At 32.7% G+C, this 20,272-nt stretch overlaps 1 protein-coding gene across 2 annotated transcripts in view; it reads left to right on the forward strand.

Moving 5' to 3' along the window:
• Positions 1-20,272, forward strand: part of KIF16B (kinesin family member 16B) — a 341,764-nt gene that overhangs the window by 254,740 nt on the left and 66,752 nt on the right. For both annotated transcript variants that reach the window (XM_051975895.1, XM_051975896.1), the window contains 2 exons: positions 10,288-10,410; positions 18,093-18,182. In XM_051975895.1, the coding sequence (XP_051831855.1) occupies positions 10,288-10,410; positions 18,093-18,182 (213 nt within the window). The remainder of the gene's footprint in view (positions 1-10,287; positions 10,411-18,092; positions 18,183-20,272) is intronic.

Genomic DNA, 20,272 nt, shown 5'->3' on the forward strand with positions numbered 1-20,272 from the left:
TAAATCGATTGGTTGGGAAGAAAGAATCAGTCAATGCTTAGATAAGTAAAAGTGACTACATTTCATTGGGGGAAGGGGAGTGAGATATTTGGGAGAGGAAAATTGAATATGTTCTATCCATCAGTTTTTTAGAATATAGAACACAACATTATATTTTAAAAATACCACATTTTAAAAATGTACTTTAATTCTTTGTGTTGTTCAGTAAAAAGAGAAAGATAAGAGAAGGGAGGAAGCAGAATCATGGAGAAATATAGTCACCAAGAGTCAGATCGGAAAGCATAAAGAAAAAATAGTAAAGAGACAGGCCCATGCAAACACACAAGCATCCAGAAAAGGCTACATTTTGCACTGACATAAAGATAAGTGCAGATAGCAATAAACTTGAATTGAATAATAGCCTACTCTTTCCGCTTTTGTGAATACTTGTTTATAATGTACTTAGTGTATTTTTCCAAGTGTAATGAAGATTTCATATTTGCCTTTATTAACTTTCCTATCTAACTGATTTGTTGTTCTAAATAATAGAATGGTCAAAATATTCTATTCAGAGTATTTGAGAAATAACCAGTAATATTTGTACTAAAAATCATAAACTTTTTACTGTTCGAAATTTTGCTCCCGAGTCTGATGGAGATTTTCCAAAAGAAGGAGTTCGAATTTCACTGCAGATCTATTCCAAGCTCTGTTATTACATATATAAACTGATCTAATCACATTACCTCATTGAGCCTCATTTTCTTAATCTGAAAGATGAGGAACATTGCACTAGTCCTCTAAGGTTCTCTGAATCCAGAGGATCCCTTGAAAAGTGACCTATGAAATTTCTGTTTTGGAGTAGAGTCTAGCCTATCTTAAATAATCCATTATGCCCTTCTTAAATACCTGTAGAAACTTGGTGTCACTCTGTCAGAGATGTACTAAAGAAATAGAAGATGTTCATAATTTTAATGAAGATAGAAAAGTAACATTTCTCAGTGAGATCTAGAAGAACTTTGAGACTTCTAACCCAATTTCCTCATGATGAAGAAACTGAAGGTCCAGATGAGGGATTTAACCAAGCTGGCTCCAGAAATGTTATAAATGTCAGGGGGAAATTGAACTTCTAACCTCTGATTCAAAATCTATCCCATGCAGATATGAAATGGTGAGGAGATAACAGAAGATCATTAAATGATAATACCCAAATGAGTGATCAAATAGAGTGCAGCCTGCCGTAAGGCCTCTTGGAGGAGATGGCAACTGTGTGTGCTCTAGGAGGGGCAAGTGAGACAGAGGAGTGTTCCAGGCCCATGGGGCAAGAGGTGAAATGTCATCTGGGAAGGACAGTCCAGGGAACCACTCTTGCCATCTGTCTTGACACGTCTTCCTCATCTGGCCATCAGGATGAAATCCACCCTGCCATGATTCTGGAAGGAGCAGGTCATCTATTTCCCTTTGGCTCCACTCACCATCCCTGTGACTTCCTCGATGAAAGCTTGGCTCTCTGTGTTGTCTCTCTCATTAGTATATAAGTTCCTTGAGAGATGGAATGGCTCACTTTTGTGTTTGTATCCAGCACTTAGTACGATATTTGTCACCTAGCAAGTGCTAAAAAGGGCATTTTAATTCATTCATTAATCACAGAGAGCTTTCTTTTTGACCAAATCTGACAAATCCTTATTTCTGATACTGGTGTTAGAAAGAAAAGAGACAGAGAAACATACCTTTTGCTGGAAAAAGTGAAAGATAATAATTAATTTTGTAAAAACTACCTAAAAACCCCAAATGCAGGATTTGTCTAACATTTACAAGAGCCAAACCTATGTTATATAATACATAGGAAAGGTAAAAGCCCTTCGGCCTGACCTTGTCATGGTAAGAGTTTACAGTTAATTCAAACATCTGCTACATAATTAGAGGTTTTAGGGGGAAAATGCTTATTACTCCCTTTAGAGCTGTGACATTCTCTGCCCTCCACAATTCTCATTAGTGTTCTAAGGACATTAATGGTACTTAGGAACATTTTCTTTCCTTGCCCCTTTTGAAGGAGAGAGCTTGCAGGAGAAAGAGAAGTAAGACTCCACGCTGAATATTTAGAATGTAGTACTTCCTTTTTGTGTTTCTTTGGCAGGAAGCCACTCTGAAGACTCTCATCAACAGTGGGAGAAATAGCCGCTTTGTTGAGCTAGTGCATTTCATCAACATAAGCATACTACATGTAATTAAAAGTCTAAAAAAATATATCTGGATACTTGTTATTTATAAAGATGGAGGTGTGAAGCATATATAACATAAATCTAAGTACTAATGATATCACTTTTGTCTTTTCATTCTAAATGAAATCATTCCACTATAGTCATATTGCTTTGAACTGCAGAACTCTTTGCAGGCTAACTCTGTGCATTTAATAGGTACTTTGCGCAGTGGCCTTTCATTTTATTTTATATGCTGCGATGATCAAAATCCCAAGTCTGCCATGGTCCCTTTTGCCACTCCAGAGATAACTGTGACCTATGCAGTCATAAGAAATTTTAAAGCAACATAAAAATCCTTATGAATAATGGGAATGATTTATGGCACAGATATAATTGTTTGACACAAAATACAAGATGTTGCAGGTAGATGTTCACATAAAATAATTATAACAAGTTTATGTCCTGTCTCTTCCTAATACATAACCCTTTTTTTCCTCAGGTATTTTCTATTTTATTTCATAAAATTTTACATTTCTTATGAAATTAACTCCTACTAAAACTTCTTTTATTTTACATTACTTTATGTGAAACTATCATATAAGAAGTACTTGCACTTTAAAATCTATTACAACCTTATTTCCCAAATATTTGGAATTCCTTTATTTTGTCCACTGCTTCCATTCAGATCATGAATATGTCTGCATGAATATGTTCAGTTGTTACCAAACACTTTACAAATAAATGAGACTTAAATTTTTGTCAACAGTCTTGACTTCAATAATGTTATTACTTCAATGAATCAACAAACATTTATTAAGTACCCATTCTGTATGAGGACATCTAGGTTATACAATGGATAGAATGCCAGGCCTAGACTTCACTCTGAATTCAAATCTGGTCTGAGACACAAGCTATGTGGCTCTGGGCAAGTTACATAACTTTATTTGCCTTAGTTTCCTCATCTGTATAAAATGAACTGAAGAAGGACAAATTTCTTTAATATCTTTGGCAAGAAAATGCTAAATAAACTCTTTGTGAAGAGTTAGGCATAACTGAACAATGGTAATAACAAATTTACCCCACACTAGGGATATAATTATAAGATACTCTTACTCTCAAGTAACTTTTTCTCTGTATTGAAAACAAGTACAAATATGTACATTGTGTGTGTGTGTGTGTGTGTGTGTGTGTGTGTGTGTATGTGTTTGTATAAAATAAATATAAACAAATACAAGATAATTAGTAGTTAAGTGGCTTAGTGGATAGAGTACTGGGTCTCAGGAAGACCTGAGTTCAAATGTGACCTTGGACTCTTAAATAACTGTTTGATTCTGGACAAGTCAATTAACCTCTGTTTGTCTCAATTTTCTTTAATGGAAAATGTGTATCATAATGACAACTGTCACCCAAAATTGCTATGAGGATCAAATGAGATTCTGTTACTAAATCATTCAATATAAGGTATAGCTCATAGTATTATATAGTCATCATCATTTATTAGTATCATTTAACTAATCAATTATTAGTATCATCAAGAATTGCAAAAAAAAATCAGAAAAAGGCTCCTTACAGAAAGTGGTATTTAGGTGGGTGTTGAAGAAAGTCAGAGACTCTATAAAGTAAAGATGTAAAGGGGATGTATTCCAGGCAGGGAGGATGACCAATATCATGAAGATGGTGAGGCCAGTTTAACTATATCATGGAGTATGGGAAGAAAACTAAGGTATGATGAGACCTGAAAGGTAGATGGAGCTAGTGGGAAGACCTTTAAAAACTAAAGAGAGGAGCCTTTTTTTTTTTTTTTTAACTCCTATAAGCTATAAGGATCAAGTGAACATTTATTGAATATGTGAATAATATAAATCAAACCCTTAATGGAAATGACTTTGGTATTTATGTAGAATATGACTTAGAGTGAAGAAAAAGTAGCCCAGTAAGAGGCTACTGTAATAGTCTAACCATGAGGTCATAATGGACTGGACTAGAATAGTGCTAGATGAGAAGTGAAAAGGGATTAGATGAGAGAGATACTGAAGTAGAAACAGCAAGATTTGGCACCCGATTAGTATTGTGTGGTGAAGAGTCTAGGTTACGAACCTGGAAAACTGGAAGAGTGAAATTGTCCTCAATGAGATTTGGACATTTTGGGCTTTATATGTTTCTGGGATACCCAGTTTTAAGTTTCTAACAAACAACATGGCCCTCAAGTAGGGGCAAGGTTGTGGTAAGACATGGTTAGCTCTGAATTTCTACATGGGGAAGATAGTCCTGTGAGAATAGGTTAGTGTTAAGAGATAAGGTAAAGCACTCTAGCCTCAAGGAATATCCTGAGTTAGCAGATATGATATGGATGCTACATCAGCAAAGGAGATTTTAAGGAGTGGTCAGCCATGTAGTAGAAGAACTGGGAAGGAATGATATTGTCAGAAGCCAAGAGGAGAGAGTACCTAAATGATGTTACAGTAGGAGGACTTAGTAAAGATTATCAATTTGGCCAATTAAGAGATTATTGGTAACAGAGTTCCAAGCAAACTATAATACTGAGATAGTTAAAAGAAAGTGTTCATATCTTAGGGAAGAAGGAAGAAAAATGTAAAAAATATTAAAAAGAAAAAGAAAAAAAGTGCTTCCCTCACTAGTACACACTGTAAACCACTTGTTCCTTCTTATCCTTGCTTTTGCAAGGATAAATTCCCCATATAGATTCTTTACAACATGCTTGAAGTTTGACTCTGCTTATTTTATTGTTTATGAAGAACTAGTAAAGCATTCAAACAATCTTTAATCCTTTCTTTGCTGCTCTTGAGTGGTCCTGTTCTATTGCCAGTCATGCCTGGCAATATTGTCTTTGTGCTTCTTTTCATAAACAAGCCTCTGTGGTTATATTTTGCTACCTTCTTACATCTGATTCATCAAGAATGGACCTGACATATACATAAACCAATCTCAAAAATAATATTGGCATGAGAATGTAGGCAAATGGGTTAGTAGATGTTTCCTTGACTACCATTTTACATAAAAACAAAGACAACTGTTTTCTTGTTCATTTTCTTGGAATCTTCTTTTTATTGTTGCCTGAACATTTTTACGTTATTCCTTTCAAAATTTTCTCTTCTAGCCCACATTTATTTCTCTCTGCTAATTTGGCCAGGTCCAGCCATTTTTTTTCCTAATTTCAACTTAAGTACTTTCTCACAGTACATTGAATACTGAGATGACAAAGTATAAAAGTTGGGGCTCCACTGTCATCAGTGATATTGATTAAACTAGATTAATCCAGGTAGACAGATCCATTCATTTTACAGTAATTTGTTTATTTAATTTCACCCAGAAGCATTCTTTAACGGTTTGCCTTATTTGACTCTCATACATTGATCAGACTCCTTTTCCCCTCAATAACTTTTCACTTTTTTTGTGAGGACATCATTTAGGTGATTTTTCATCCTCATCCTTTTCCATAATATTTCACAAAGTTTTTCCTCTTTTAATGACATATCTTTCTGACATATCTTTTAACCTACATTCCTGTCATCTTCTATACAGTGGCAATACTCCATTGTAACAATTGTTTTCAAAGCTGCATGTGTCCTATGTATTCAGCTTAATCACTGTAACAGCCATCTAGTAATAATCCTCTTCTTCCCTATGATGCACACAGGCATTCTACCAGTAAAGCTTTCTCTATGCTATTTCTCCATTTGATCCCTGCCTACAAATCCCTAGCAAAATATGAAGATAATTCCACTTATTATATAGGCATTTACCTTAATACTTGAGATTAATGTAGTGAACATTGAGGTCAGCTCTCCTCATTCCTTCATGTAGTTCAGAATCTAGATCCGGACTCTCTGAGAGAGAGAGAGAGAGAGAGACAGAGAGAGAGAGAGACAGAGAGAGAGAGAGAGAGAGAGAGAGAGAGAGAGAGAAAGAAAGAGTGAGAGTGTGTGTGTGTGTTGTAGTAATAGTAGTAGTAGTAGTAGTAGTAGATAGGTGTATATATGTATGTTATCTTTGCATATTTAAATAGATATGTCATTACTGTAGGATTCCTTTGTAATTCTATGTGTATTATTTTGTGTATTTAACATTATTCTGAGAAAGGGTGCAGTAGGCTTCTCTAGACTGCCAAAAAGGTCAAGGATACAAAATAGATTAACACTAGTTTTAAATCCTCAAAATGTGGATTATATTTCTTGAGATAATATTTATAAAATGCTTAGCTTTAGGGCTAAACTTTAAATGCCTGGCACATAATGGGACTTAATAAATTTGTTCACTTCCTCTGTCTACCAAGTAAGGACCATAAATTCATGGTATGATACACACACACACACACACACACACACACACACACACACACACACAATGTATTTATTTATTTATTTGTTTTATTAGCTTAAAGAATCCATAAAAGCCATTTATACTCTGAGATTAAATGATTTGTCCAAACTCACATGGATTGAAAGAGCAGAGCTGGGATTGCACCCTAGTACTTCTGACTCCAAATCCAGTGCTGTACAATGATGAAGAATGAAGAAATGGAATAGCCATTGTCACACACACCTTCCCTTAAGCTACCAAGGCTATTACTCTATGTCTTTGTTTCAGACCTGAGCTAGTTCTTATCCAGATTTCCTAACTCACAAGTTGTACATTAAACCATCATTGCCCTTGGATTTTATGACATTTGACCAAAAAATCATGTTTGCCTTCTGAAGCAAGTTCTGAGCTCTTTTATTACTTGTTTTGATGATTTTTGAAATCATTAAACTTCTCTAAATAAAAATAATAAATGTTTTAACTTTAGTCTTTTTCTCATTTTTTGAAGTTGATGGTTTGTTCAAACTATGAGGGTTGAAGTTGTAATCAAATGTAGTATCTTCTCAACTAGATCCTTTCAAAGAATGTAAAATCATCTAGGGCAGAGACTATTTTGCTTTTTTTCTTTGTATTCCTAATGCCTAGAACATAGTAGATGTTTTGTTCAGTTGAAGCCAAGTGTATTTATTCTTATTTGGTATTGATGTTTGTATTTGTGCTAATCACTGAAAGACCTAACTGTACTTAGACAATGTTTCTAAATTCAGCTAGGCTCATAAGCAATTATTTATCCTCTACTAAGATATAGTTAGTTTCATTTTTGACTGGTGCTTGCCATTTCCAGAGCCTTAATATTTCTCAAACCTATACATTCATTTCATACATAAGGTGATGCTGAGTAATTTACAAATAGTTGGTTCTTTTCATTTTTTGAACCTTATTTTTCTACATAGTATTTACTTATATCCCTAGTGTCATCATTTATATTGAAGTCATTAATTATCAATTATGTAAGATCTAAAGACTTGAAGATAACATTGGTGAATAAACAGCAGTTATTTTCATGATGTTTTCCTTCTGACCATCATGAGAACTACAAGTTAAAAAAAGCTTATGAAATTGTTTCTTTTCGTATTTGATTTATTATTTACAAAACAAGAAATGCTTATTACCTACTTTGTCCCAGACAATTGTTGAGGCACTAGAAGTATAAATACAAAACTGAAACAATCCCATTTCTCATGGAAGCAATGTATTTATGTACATACATACATACCTGTATATGTATATATACACAGTTAAAGACATATACTAACTAAATGTAAATGTAAAAGATATATACTAAACATATAATTAAACATGTACAACATAGCTAAATTTTAAGTTCCTTTTTTCATATTGTACATAATAAGGTACTTTTAAAAACTGCCATTATATTATTATTAATGTTGATAATAATGTAGTGGTAACTTACCAGTCATGAGAGCACTTGAGGATTTTAAGTATTCTTTGTATTGCAATTATGTGCTTTTATTGTTTGGAATGGGATTCAACTTTTTGAATAAAATATATTCAAGATGTATTGCTGTCTCATCAAAAGTAGATATTCCTTCCAACCATATATAGTACGACCTATCCAGAGCTTCCCATCTTCTGCAACACCAGTCCATGTTCCACCATAAATTTGCAAGGGGGTACTGATGTCATAAGGTGGCAGTACCATTATCCATGAATGAATGCCTTTTATGAATTGAGTTGTAACCATTGTCTAATATCCAGATCTGAGATCTCTTTCTTTTACCAATCACGCACACATATATACAGAGCTATTATCCTTTTCTATAGCTAAACAGTCTTATTTTCACACATAGTAGCAAGGGAACATAATTGATCTGGGATTAAAAAGCATGATAAAGGAAGCTTTTCTGTTTTTAGTACTCAGAAGACAAAAAACTTTGATTTTATAATTAATAACTTACTAGCATTTAATTCATTTAAGATGAAAGAAATGAAAACATGCATACCTATGTATGTATATGTGTATGCATGTGTACACACACACACACGCACATATAATATACAACACGCACCCATGCATGCACATTCTCAATACCTTTTTCAGAGGAATTTTCATTAAGAATTTTCATGATGAAAATCTCTAAATATCCACTCTACTGCTAGTGATAAAAGTTAGCAATGTAGCCCTATTTGACCAACATTAGGAAAATAAGATTAGAGATGCTCTAAGTAGCCCTGATAATATCATAAATATAAGATCAAAACCAAAAATATTATCAAAGTTAAAATGAATCTTTAAAGTTATTGTTTATCAGAAAGCTTGGTGTAGAATCAGCACTTCTGACTGTGTCTGTTTTAGAGTATATGTTTAAATTTTTAAAAATGTTTTATTTCCATATTTTGTTTTTATGTTACAAAGATTCCAGTCCTTTCTTGTAACAAAGTAAAACCAACAAAACAGTGACCTCATCTGAAAGTGTATGCAATATTTCACATCTCTAGTGCCTCTCAATTTCTCTATTTCTTAAGGGAAAAAAAATCGATTTTGTTTCTACCTATCTCACTGGAAAAAAATATCAAATTTCTTCTAATAAATATGCAAAATCAAGCAAAATAAATTCCCTTATTGAAAGTACTTTCACTTGGTATTTTAGAGGAGATTGTAATTGTTTTAGTATACCAGTCAGGTTTCACCTCTTCCTGAAAAGAACATTGCACTCATTCCAGATTAACCATTGTGTCACTGGACAATCTTGGAAGATCATTTAACCTAAGTTTTATTTTCCTCATCTGTAAAATTGTAGGGAGAGTAGAAAAAATATCCTAGCTTCCATTAGACTCTAAAAGTTTTACTTTCCTCATCTGTAAAATTGCAGGGAGAGTAGAAAAAATATCCTAGGTTCCATTGGACTCTAAAATGCTATGGTTATTTAAAGTATTCCATGCTTGTATTTGTTGAATCTATCCTAAAATACTGGTCACTTTTTTTTTTTCTAAAGCTTAGGATAGGAACAATTATTGGTACCAAAAATGCTCAGATTCTCCCCTATTTCTTATCAGGAACTCAAATTGGACATTTCTTTTAAATGTGAGCTGTGGACCTTCTTTTTCATCCTTTAATATTTATCTTGCTCCCCAGACTATTTCTTATTTGTCATATTTGGTATTTTGATTTGATATTAACTAAAGTCTCATGATCTTTTAATAGTGCATTTCTATATCTTTTGGTAAATTTACAAAAAATATCTTCGATTGAAAATGAAGGAAATTTAAACAGAATTTTCAGCTATTTAGTGTTAAATAGCTAAATAGTTAAGATATTCCATTTGCCATCCTATGATAGAAAAGTAAGATCTGGTAATTTATTTTGTTTTGTTTTCCCTTAATGGTAAAGAATTTTTAGAAAGGTGATTGGTTTACACAATTTCTTTTAAAGCAATGTCAAGAATTATAATTTGCTCTCCATTTCCATTCTTCCAAGTTTTTCTTGTAAACTACATGAAACTTCAAAGACTGAACAACATTGTAAAGTCCTCTTTTCCTAACTTCTCCATAAAGAATATCTAAAAGAAATGTTCTTTTGTTATGAGAGAGCCTTAGTATTTTTCTTTCAAAGGATTCCATCATTTTTTTTTTTTTTAAATAAGCTTTGCTGGTTTTATGCTCTTTTCTCTACTTTAAACACATTTTCTCTCTACTGCCTGAGCAGGGTATTTTCCATGTAGTGATTCTGCTTTTTCTTTGTTCTCCTTGTCTGATGTTCCTTTGATAGCGGATGGTTTCTCGCTCTTTGGGAGCAAATCCAGATGACCTTAAGGACCCAATTAAAATTAGTATTCCACGCTATGTTCTCTGTGGACAGGGAAAGGATGAACACTATGAATTTGAGATAAAGGTAAGTATGTCTTCCTTACTTTTCTAGGATAAGGGATGTTTGATATTATGTAATACTTATAATTTTTATGTAGTATATATCTATAAATATTTTATTTCATTATTTATTAACATCTTTAGTGTGGATTAAATGATGTGTGTATGCACATTCATATGTTCATGTGTGTGGTCAGTGAAAGATGAAAGAGGGGTCACTATTGCTATCGCAAGAAAGTTGCTTTCTCTAGAAAAAGTTTGTTGTTGTTATTATAAGTAGCTCCCTTTCCAATTTTATTCCAGATTGTTCAGTTTATACATGTTTTCAACAAAAAATGCACTCTTGTTGCTTTATGTTTTCAGAAATATATCAGCCTTATTTTAAATATAAAAAACGATCCTTTTAGTAATATTTTATAATGTTTTATCAGTTTTTCTCTGACTGTTCTCCTTTCAGATAGTAAATGATGAGCATAGGAAGGCAAAGGATAGTTCCTCTAACATTCAAGCTAAAAACTCTCAAAGCAAATAGAATCTATTTAGTTTTGTAAATTCCTATTTCCCATGTTGTTTTCTTGTTTGCTTGTTTTTAAATAATCATTCATTTGTTGTGTGCGGACTTATACTGAAAATATTTTATGTCTTCAGAAAAATTTCATAGCCTGACTGTCCTTATTTTGAAACATCATGTAATAAAGTCTTGGGTAGATTGGTGCAGTGACTAAAAAATTGTCCTTGATTTCAGAAAAAAATTGAATTCAACTCTGACACATAGTGACTTTGAGATCCTGTGTAAATCACTTTACCTTTCAGTATTCTAAACAGATCTCTTAGACTGTAAGTTGCAAAGAGCAGTGAATTTACCTTTGTAGAGGGAATTCCTTTACCTTGGAGTTGCTCATACCAATAAAAATCACAAGTCCAGCCCATATATCTGTGTAATATAGTAATTGCTCTATCACCCAAAGCTCTCTGGCCCTACTAGCTTAGGGGAGGTAAAGAAAGAACGGAAAAAGGATTTGGCATGAAGACAATGACGCAAAATGGATCTAGAAATCCTGGAACCCTTTTCTGTGGCCCACTTGGCGAGCTTAATTTTAAAACTATGAAATATAGTAAGAGGTAGAGTGGCTAAATAACCAAAAAGCTGGCATTGATGCCAAGAAGACCTAAGTTTAGTGTGCTGCAATTTCTCATGGCAAATACTACTGTGCCATGAAAAAACAAATTGGGAACCACTGTTATACAGATAGACTTAATGCTAAGACCCTTAGTACAATAGAAGCTTAGGACAAGGGAAAGGGAAAGTATGTACCAGTTTTGGCTTCATAGTTTGGCATTTCTCAGTCTTGCTTCAGCTTTCTGACTTCTGTTCTGGCCAAGCTACTTTCCTTGTTCTAATTCTTCTGCTATATTTTCCTTTGGATTCTGTAAGACCCAATTCAGACTCCTTCTCCGTGTAGTCTTCTCTGACCTACTGAGCCAGGGATTCTTATTTCCTCTTTTGAATTCTCATACTACTTTATGCCTTTCATATATTTTTGCCCTATTCTTTTGTATTTATTTGGGAATGTCTTCTATTCTCTGTTTGATTTCAGTTTTCTCTAGGACAAAATCATTGCCCTAGGATCAAAGGTTTAGAATTGGAAATACGTGGAGCTCATGTAATCTAACTCATTTCCCATTTTACAGAGCAGAAAACCAAGGCTCAGAGAAGTTTCTTGACTTACGCAAGATCCCATAACTAATAGGTGATGACACCAGAAATCAAATCCCTAGCTCTGACCTCCACCTTCCAATTCCAAACCTGAATCCTTCATACTGTACTACAATGCCTCCCTTTTTTCACTTCTGCCCCTATCATGGTGACATGTGCATAGTAGGCATTCAATACATGTCTATTGAACTGAATTATGGACATAGAGATAGCAGAATTGGAAATAGTCGTGTTTGTTTCTTAGCACCGCAGGCAGCCCTTTACTATTCAGTGCTGAATATTTTCAAATACTGCCTGCAGGTCAGCAGAATGTCACTGCAAAATGTGGGTTTTGAAGGAGCAAGTTTGCAACCAACTGCTTGTGTCACAAGTAATCTTGCTAACTGGAATATATAAGTATTCATGGAAAACTTTTATTTCAGTTGTCTTTCAAGGTTCATCTGTAGAATGAATTATTATGCTTGGAGTTTTCTGTTAGCTAGGATTTGAATGGTTACAGTTTTCCTCTTAAATTAAATTCCATCATGACACAAAGTAACAAAAGTCTGAAAAATGTACACTTGAGGCTGACACAGCCTTTTTGTGTTGTTCCTCAGGTAAAAGAAAAAAGCTGATATCTGCCTTAGTTTTGTATTCTCTGCCTTTTGGCTTGTTTGTGTTACTATTTTTGTATGTAATAAGCCAAATTGAGTCTTTATTCTTTCCTGAGGTATTTTTATATACATAAAAAAAGACACAGTCTTTCACAAGAGATTAACATCAAACATATATCATTAATGAGAAGGACGGAAACATTTTCTTTCAGTTGGGTAAATATTTCTAGGTAGTAAAAGAAAATCCATGCCATATTTTTCTTACAAATCAGCTGACTTGTTTAGATCTGTGGACTTTAATATATAGGTCCACTCTGTAAAAAGTCTTCCTCCTGTTGGCTCATTAAGTATATTGAATTGTTGTTATAGGAATGCTATTTACCTTATAGTGTGTATACTTCCATACTGTCTTAGGTAGGAACAACAATAACAGCACACACACACACAATCTTCCTTAAATTGATAGTATGTCTTTTCTTCTAAAAAACAATCACTCTCATAACTTTTCTTCTTTCCCCATTTACAGAGAATTAAATTAAAATACAGTTCTTCCTAATTTTCCAGGTACCACCATACATATAGCCAACAAGGTCTACTACTTCAGAATTATTCCCCATACTTCCCTTATCCCTATATATCTCTTCCTAGCTGTCTCCCTCTTCTCCTACATCTTATTAGTCTCCAAGTCTTAATGATTCTTTCTCCATATTACAACTTGGAGCCATTTCCTTACCAACTAATTAGCTACTTCCCTAGCTTAAACCCTCCCAACCTCTTTCCTCAACTGCTGAAGTGATCTTCCTAATTCATCTTCTGTCTCCATGCTTCTTTTACTAATTTGTTCATGAAGCTTCATTGACTTTCTATTGACTTTCAGATAAAATGAAAATTCCTTTGCTTGTTAGTTAAAGTATATTACAATCTTATTCTAATTTACCTTTTCTCCCATTTACAAATTGTACATTTTGGGCAAACTGACCTGTCTGGTATTTGTTTCTATTGCATAATGTTCCCATCCCATGTGTCTTTGCACTGTGGCTCTATGACTGCATTGTTTTCCAGCTTCACTTCTGCTTTTGGAATCAAAACATCCCTTCAAGGAATAGTTCTAGTGCCATCTCCTAAATGAGTACTTTGCAAGCTTTCTAGTTAATACTCCTTCTACTCTTGAGATGGTTTTGTATTAATTTTAAATATATTTTGCATTTAATTTTAGTCTGTGTATTGTTTCCCTCAAGTAAACAGTTTAACAGTTTATTTCCATCCTTGTATCCCCAGCACCTAGTCCAAAGTCTAATACAGTTAGTGTTTACTATATGTTTGTTTAGTGGTTTAGAATTGAACTCGAAGAACATTTGATTTGATTGAAGAGACAGTTGAAAGAATGATTTATTCAAGATTATTTAACTTTTATTATTAAAAATAAAAATATATTATTATATAAAATAAAAAAAAATTATTATTATTATTAAAAGCCTCAATCCTGACTCCCAGGCTAGTGTTTTTTTTTTTTTTTTTCTATGTCACACTGTTCAAAGTCATCTATTAATGCTTTCTTTTAACCAGAATCTTCTAAACTGTATCATTGCCCAGAGTTTCAGTGATGGAGAGTTCACTGATTCCTAAGGTAGACTATTACATTTTCATACAATATCAAGAGAAAGTTCTTATATTTGGCCATAATCTGGCTCCTTTTAATGTGTGGTTTTAGCTTTGCCCTGTGGAATTAGACAGAATAAGTCACATCCTTCTCTTACATTAAAGCTTTTCATATACAGAGTATATCACAAATCTTAATGAAATGTTGATTTAAAATTAATTTAAGGTTTACATTTAAAAGTCTTCTAAGACTTTTAAGACATCCTGTATTTGAAAATAACTTTCATATTCTTCCCTTCACCTTCTCTAGTACATCCCTTTTCCAAGAAGAAAAAAATCTCCTTTTCTCTGAACATGTGCATTTTCTTATCTCCAGTATCTTGAAGATGATACACTCAATGCCTAGGACAGTCACATATGGATTTGATTTAGTTTTTCAGTATATTTTCCAGCTGAATATGATATCCCATATGTAGATCTCATTGTCTCCAACAAGAATTCACATAGCTTTCTGTTCAAATCATATTCCCCTACATATATAGCTACATATTATAATTGTATATAAAATCTCTGCATATAGTAAAGCATGTATGCAGAATATTAAAACTTGATACAGTCTAGGAAACTGATAAATAAATATGTTATGCTCCCTCACTCATTTTATAAATGGGTTTTATTGACTTAAAATAATTCAAAAGTTAAAAGTTGTGAGATTAAATCATTTTAAAATGTACTTTTATCATAGTACATTAAATTAGGGAACTTTCTTTGTATATGTAGGACTAAATACCTGAACTAGTATTTTATATATTGAACTAGTAATATATTTATATTACACTTGTAAATGGCGTAAAGTAGTAATATTTAGCAGAAGATATTTGTTGATTTAGGAATGATTTTAAAGTGGGGTAAATAGAGTTTTGTGGGCTTTTTTTCCTGTTTGGATGAAAACTATTCAGTCAGCCAAAGTGTTTGAATCCTCCTTGATCAGTTATATTTAATCAAATGAATACTCATGGTTCTTCCTGCAGTCATTTAAAAAAAAAAAAAGTGTCCATAAAGAGCATTTTAATGTGAATTGCTTATAAGGAAAAGCAGTCTATCATATGGAAATATTTGTGATATCTAAGTAGCAGTTGATCATTTTGGAGACAGGAAAGATTTTTTTTTTAATAAACATAACTATTCCAAGAAGGAAGAAGTAATGAATTTGCTACTTACAGATTTGCAACAATAAGGCATTTTTTATAGAGAAAAATAATTGAGTGTTTTGATCTGATTAATTTGGTGTGCTGATCATCTCTTTCCCCTCCTCACCCCACAGACATACCTTATAAGTCATAATGCAAAGTTGTATTTAATTTATTCTTCACCCCCCACTTTTTTTTATTTGTTTGCTTCAAATTGAAGATCTTGTATTGTTTCTAAAACTTGTGAATGAGAAAGGCAGCAATAAAATTATGATTTCCTAAAACTGTCCTATCTCTAAAATGATTTAGAGATTGTTAGGTTCCTTTGTTTTTTCTTTTTTTTTTTTTTTTTTGAAAAGGAGGAAGAAGAACACAGTGCAACTTCATATAAAGGTATTTTCATTTTTTCTTCTGCTCCCTTATAATCTTTGTTCATGAATGAACATCAAGTTTACATGTCATTAATTTTTGGTTATCTAGTTCAACCTTGTCAGCAGTTGAAGAAATGGAGCTTATTGAAATTAAGAGACTGATTCAATTTTACACAAGTAATAAGTGGCACATTTGAGATTCAAACCCAAGATCCTTTAAATTCTAACTCTAAATTTTACACTGTCTCCGCTGTGGCTTTGTGGAATTTATTTTTAAGGTTTTAAAAAAAGTTGATTCTATGTTTTTAATATGACTATCTTTAACCTAAGTGCATGATATTAAAAGCTAAAAAAATTGACAAATTTTTATTTAAATCTTTTCAACCTGAAGAGTTTGCTTATGTTCTGTTATGAATAATACCTTATGTGCTGTGTTACAACTATATCATTTTCTGTACTGATTAAGTTTGTAAAAAATTCATGCCATCAATTCAATGGATATCCAAATCCTTTTTAGTATTAGGAGACACAAAATAAGAACAAGATAACACAATATCCACGAGAAATTGCTTTTTTATTTTAAAGAATACAGGAAGACTGAAGTATTTGCCAAATGGAAAATAATAATTTTATCTCATAATACTTATGCCAACTGTTTCCCTATGAGCTTTTTGACTGAACACCTTTAACTTGTTTATCATCTAAGATATTATTAAGGCTGATTATATTTTAATTATTTTGTGAAAGGAAAAAAAGAACACCAACTCAATTATTCATGATCCAGTTAAATTAGCATACTGAAATGACAATATTCAATTCCATCAGAATTCAGCATATAGGAGATCTCCTTGAATCTCTATGCAATATTGTTCCACAATGAAGAATTTTAAAAATCCTATTGTTAAGAAAGTCTCACTTTTTAGATGTCCTTTGTCACAAGCACTGATGGCAGTGTTAATTAGACACCATTGTTGTACTTTTTATCTTTTTTTCTCCCCTTTGGGCTCCAAGGAGGTATATCTACACTTCTTGTTCTGATGGTGAGGATCCTGCTTCCATTCTTTGTTTGAATTGTAATTACATCAAAACTCTACTGAGATAGAGGTGAGAGAGGCTGCTCAATCTGGAAGTTCTCATTGTACTTCTTTAAGGGTAATACAAAAATAAGGATAATATAAAGTATTACAAATACATATACAAATTACAAATACAAATACAAAGTAATACAAGAAATAATTGAAAAGAGAGGTTCCATTGCCTGTCTTATGAAAAATTCTTGAAGATCAGAAATGATTTCCCCCCCATATGTTCTTTGCTCCCATAATGGATTTTAAATGTTTACTTTGTTCTCCCTAAAGTCCTACCCCAGACTCCTACAATAGAATCCCAACAAGATAATAATTTGTAATAATTTTTTTCTACTGGACCTGTGATTTCATTAGGGTAGTAAACTATGTGTTAATTCACAGTAGCACCTGCCCTACCACCTAGATAAATTCTTATTGCTTAGTTCATTGGAAGTTTACATGATTTGCCTAGGATCACACAATTGCATGTGTGTGTGTGTTTCAGAAGTGGGATTTAAACCCAGTTAATTACTCTATCTCTTCATGATTAGGATAATCAACAATATTAAAAACATTTCTTCTTTATAGGGTAAAATTTTCAAAAATGACACCATGTGTTCCTATCTAATAGATAAAATTATTATTGTTGCCATATTTGTAAGGTCATTCCAGTTGATTTGGATTGACTTACCTTGTGTAAAATGTATATTGTGCCATGGTAGATTGTTGTAAACAACGAATTTCACTTCATATCTTTCCTCAATTATTAAATACATTTGTAACCTCAGGTAAGTGACCCAATATCTATAGAGTTAGTTTTTCTCAGTGGTCAAACCAAAAGCATGGACTATATGAACTCTAAGATTCCTTCCATCTCTAGATCTATGATTTTATAAGCTTTTTTTCCTTTAAAATATGTAACATAAGGGGCAATCACAAAATAACTTTTATTTGAAGAAAAGGTGTGGTTTAAAATGGTGTGCTCATCTTACTTTTTAATCATCTTAGCTACATAGCTAAATGGGATTATATTTGAAGAAATTTGTTTCCAATTCAAAACTTAAAAAAAAAATTCAATTAACCAAGTGTACCATGCAGCCAGAGTATATTTGTGATGTTCATTTTCCTGCTGAATGATACTAATTCCAAACCAATTTTCCTCACTAATAGATTACTGTCCTAGATGAGACATGGACCGTGTTCAGGCGTTATAGTCGTTTTCGCGAAATGCATAAAACATTGAAGTTAAAATATCCAGAGGTGAGTAATAAAAACTTCCTCCTGAGAATGTTCTTTGTAAAAATCAGTTGAGTTTCTGAATACTTATCAATCCTGTCTCTTTCTTAATGATCAACTTGTAGATGACATTCATTTTTCACATTGGACTTCAATATACACTCTGCAAAGACAGTTTCGATCCTCCAAATTTCTCTATTGTTTCTAATTGTTGTTTCTAATATGTTCAGTTATAAAATCTTCAAAGTAAAAATTTAGAGACTATTGTAAAATTGAGTGAGTTTAGAATATCCTTCCTGTAAATCTCTTTAATTTTTCATGTGTTTTAAACTTTGTTTTTCTATTGCATATTTTCCCTGGCACCCCTATTAATAGAATCTAGCCATAAGAGAGATTTTTTTCCTTTGCCCTCTCCATCAAATAGTATGGTTTGTACTAAAGAAAATAGTTTAGCTAAGTTTTTAATATCAAAAGATTTTAAAGTTAAAAGAGATCTCAGTGTTCATTGAATCCAATTGATACATTAAACATGCATCAAAAAGAATATAACAGAGATTTAGAGTATCTTAGAGCAATGTCTTGCTTGAAGATCTAGGATGATAGATTGTTAATTGTTAAGAAGTCTTTTCTAGTCTCAATTTGCCTCTTTGCACCTTTTCCTTTGTCCTGACTGTCTCTTTCCTCACCTTGGCTTCTTGGAACTTCTAGTTGCCTTTGAGACTGGACCCAAGTTCCTCCTTTTTTACATAAAGCCTCTTCTGGTCCCATATCCCATATCAGGTTACTAGTATATTTCCACTCAAAACTTGACCTCTAGTTATTTTGTATATACACCTGAAAGAAAGCATGTTTCTCTCTCTATATAGAACATTCTCCTTTGGGGCAACAACCCTTATATTTGTTTCTTTTTTTATTGTCAGAATCTAAGATAGTAGTTACATAGGCAGCCTATAATAAATACTTAGTTCTTAATTTGTTTATCATCTAATGTTTTATCATCTAATACCATGTGCTACTCCTAGTTATGTACCTTAGAATCTTCCAAATATGTGAAGAAAATTCTTGTGTCCCTTAAGTCTTCTTTTTTCCAGGCTAAATATCTCCAAGTTCTTCAGCTGGCTCTATATGTTATAAACTCACTTTCTACCATTCTGGTTTCCCACAGGCCAATATAATGGAAAAGGAATTCATGTCCCACTTCTGATACTTATTACTTAAATAACATTGGGCAAATCACTACCTCTCTATGTCTGTTTCCTTTTTTGTCAAATGGGGAGGTTAGACTATATGTGGCTCTTCAGTTATAATCCATCCTCTAAGTATTTTTCTACTTAACATGTAATAGCATTCCTAAAACTTGACATCTAGAATTGAATATATGTTCTAGTCTTATTTGTCCAACCTAGCAGTTCTCAAATTTTTGGGTTCTTAGGATGCCTTTTCATTTAAAAAAAAATTATTAAGAAACACCTCTTATCACAAGAGCTTTTATTTATATGTCTTTTGTTTTAATTTACTCTATTAGAAATTAAAACATCTTAGTGTTATGAAAAGTGTTTTGACTTAGTAAACCTACTGAGAGGGTCCTTTGGTCTTACTGCAGAAAAATACTTAATGTTTTCCTACACTAAGATTTCAATGTAAGATATTTCTCCAATATTAGAAAATCTTTGGCTGAAATAAAACTCAGTATTTATTTTATTTCTACAGTAAGTCGCCTAAAAACATATACCTCAGAGAGCTAAGATTTTGTTGGTATTAGTTCTCTTCCTAATTTTTGAATTGTTATGCTTGGAAAAAAATAATCATGAGGTTACTGGCTTTCTGATAATTAGCTATTTCAAAACTTAGCTAGTTCTCATATAATATATCAATAGCTCATCCCTAGACTTATATTCAAAACCTTTCCAACTTGATAGAACCTTTCAGTGTTGGCATTCTACTGAAAAAGTTTTCAAAAATATAGGGTCACCTCTATATTTGGAATGAAGCATTCCATAGGACTTTAGTGGAATTGAAAAAGTTAACATATTGAATTATAGTGTTATATTTTTAAGAGTCATTGACTCCAAATATAACTGCATCAAAGTCAGGCTGTTAAATTGAGTTATTTT

This window comes from Antechinus flavipes, chromosome 2 (genome assembly GCF_016432865.1).
Source record: "Antechinus flavipes isolate AdamAnt ecotype Samford, QLD, Australia chromosome 2, AdamAnt_v2, whole genome shotgun sequence".
Taxonomy (NCBI): domain Eukaryota; kingdom Metazoa; phylum Chordata; class Mammalia; order Dasyuromorphia; family Dasyuridae; genus Antechinus; species Antechinus flavipes.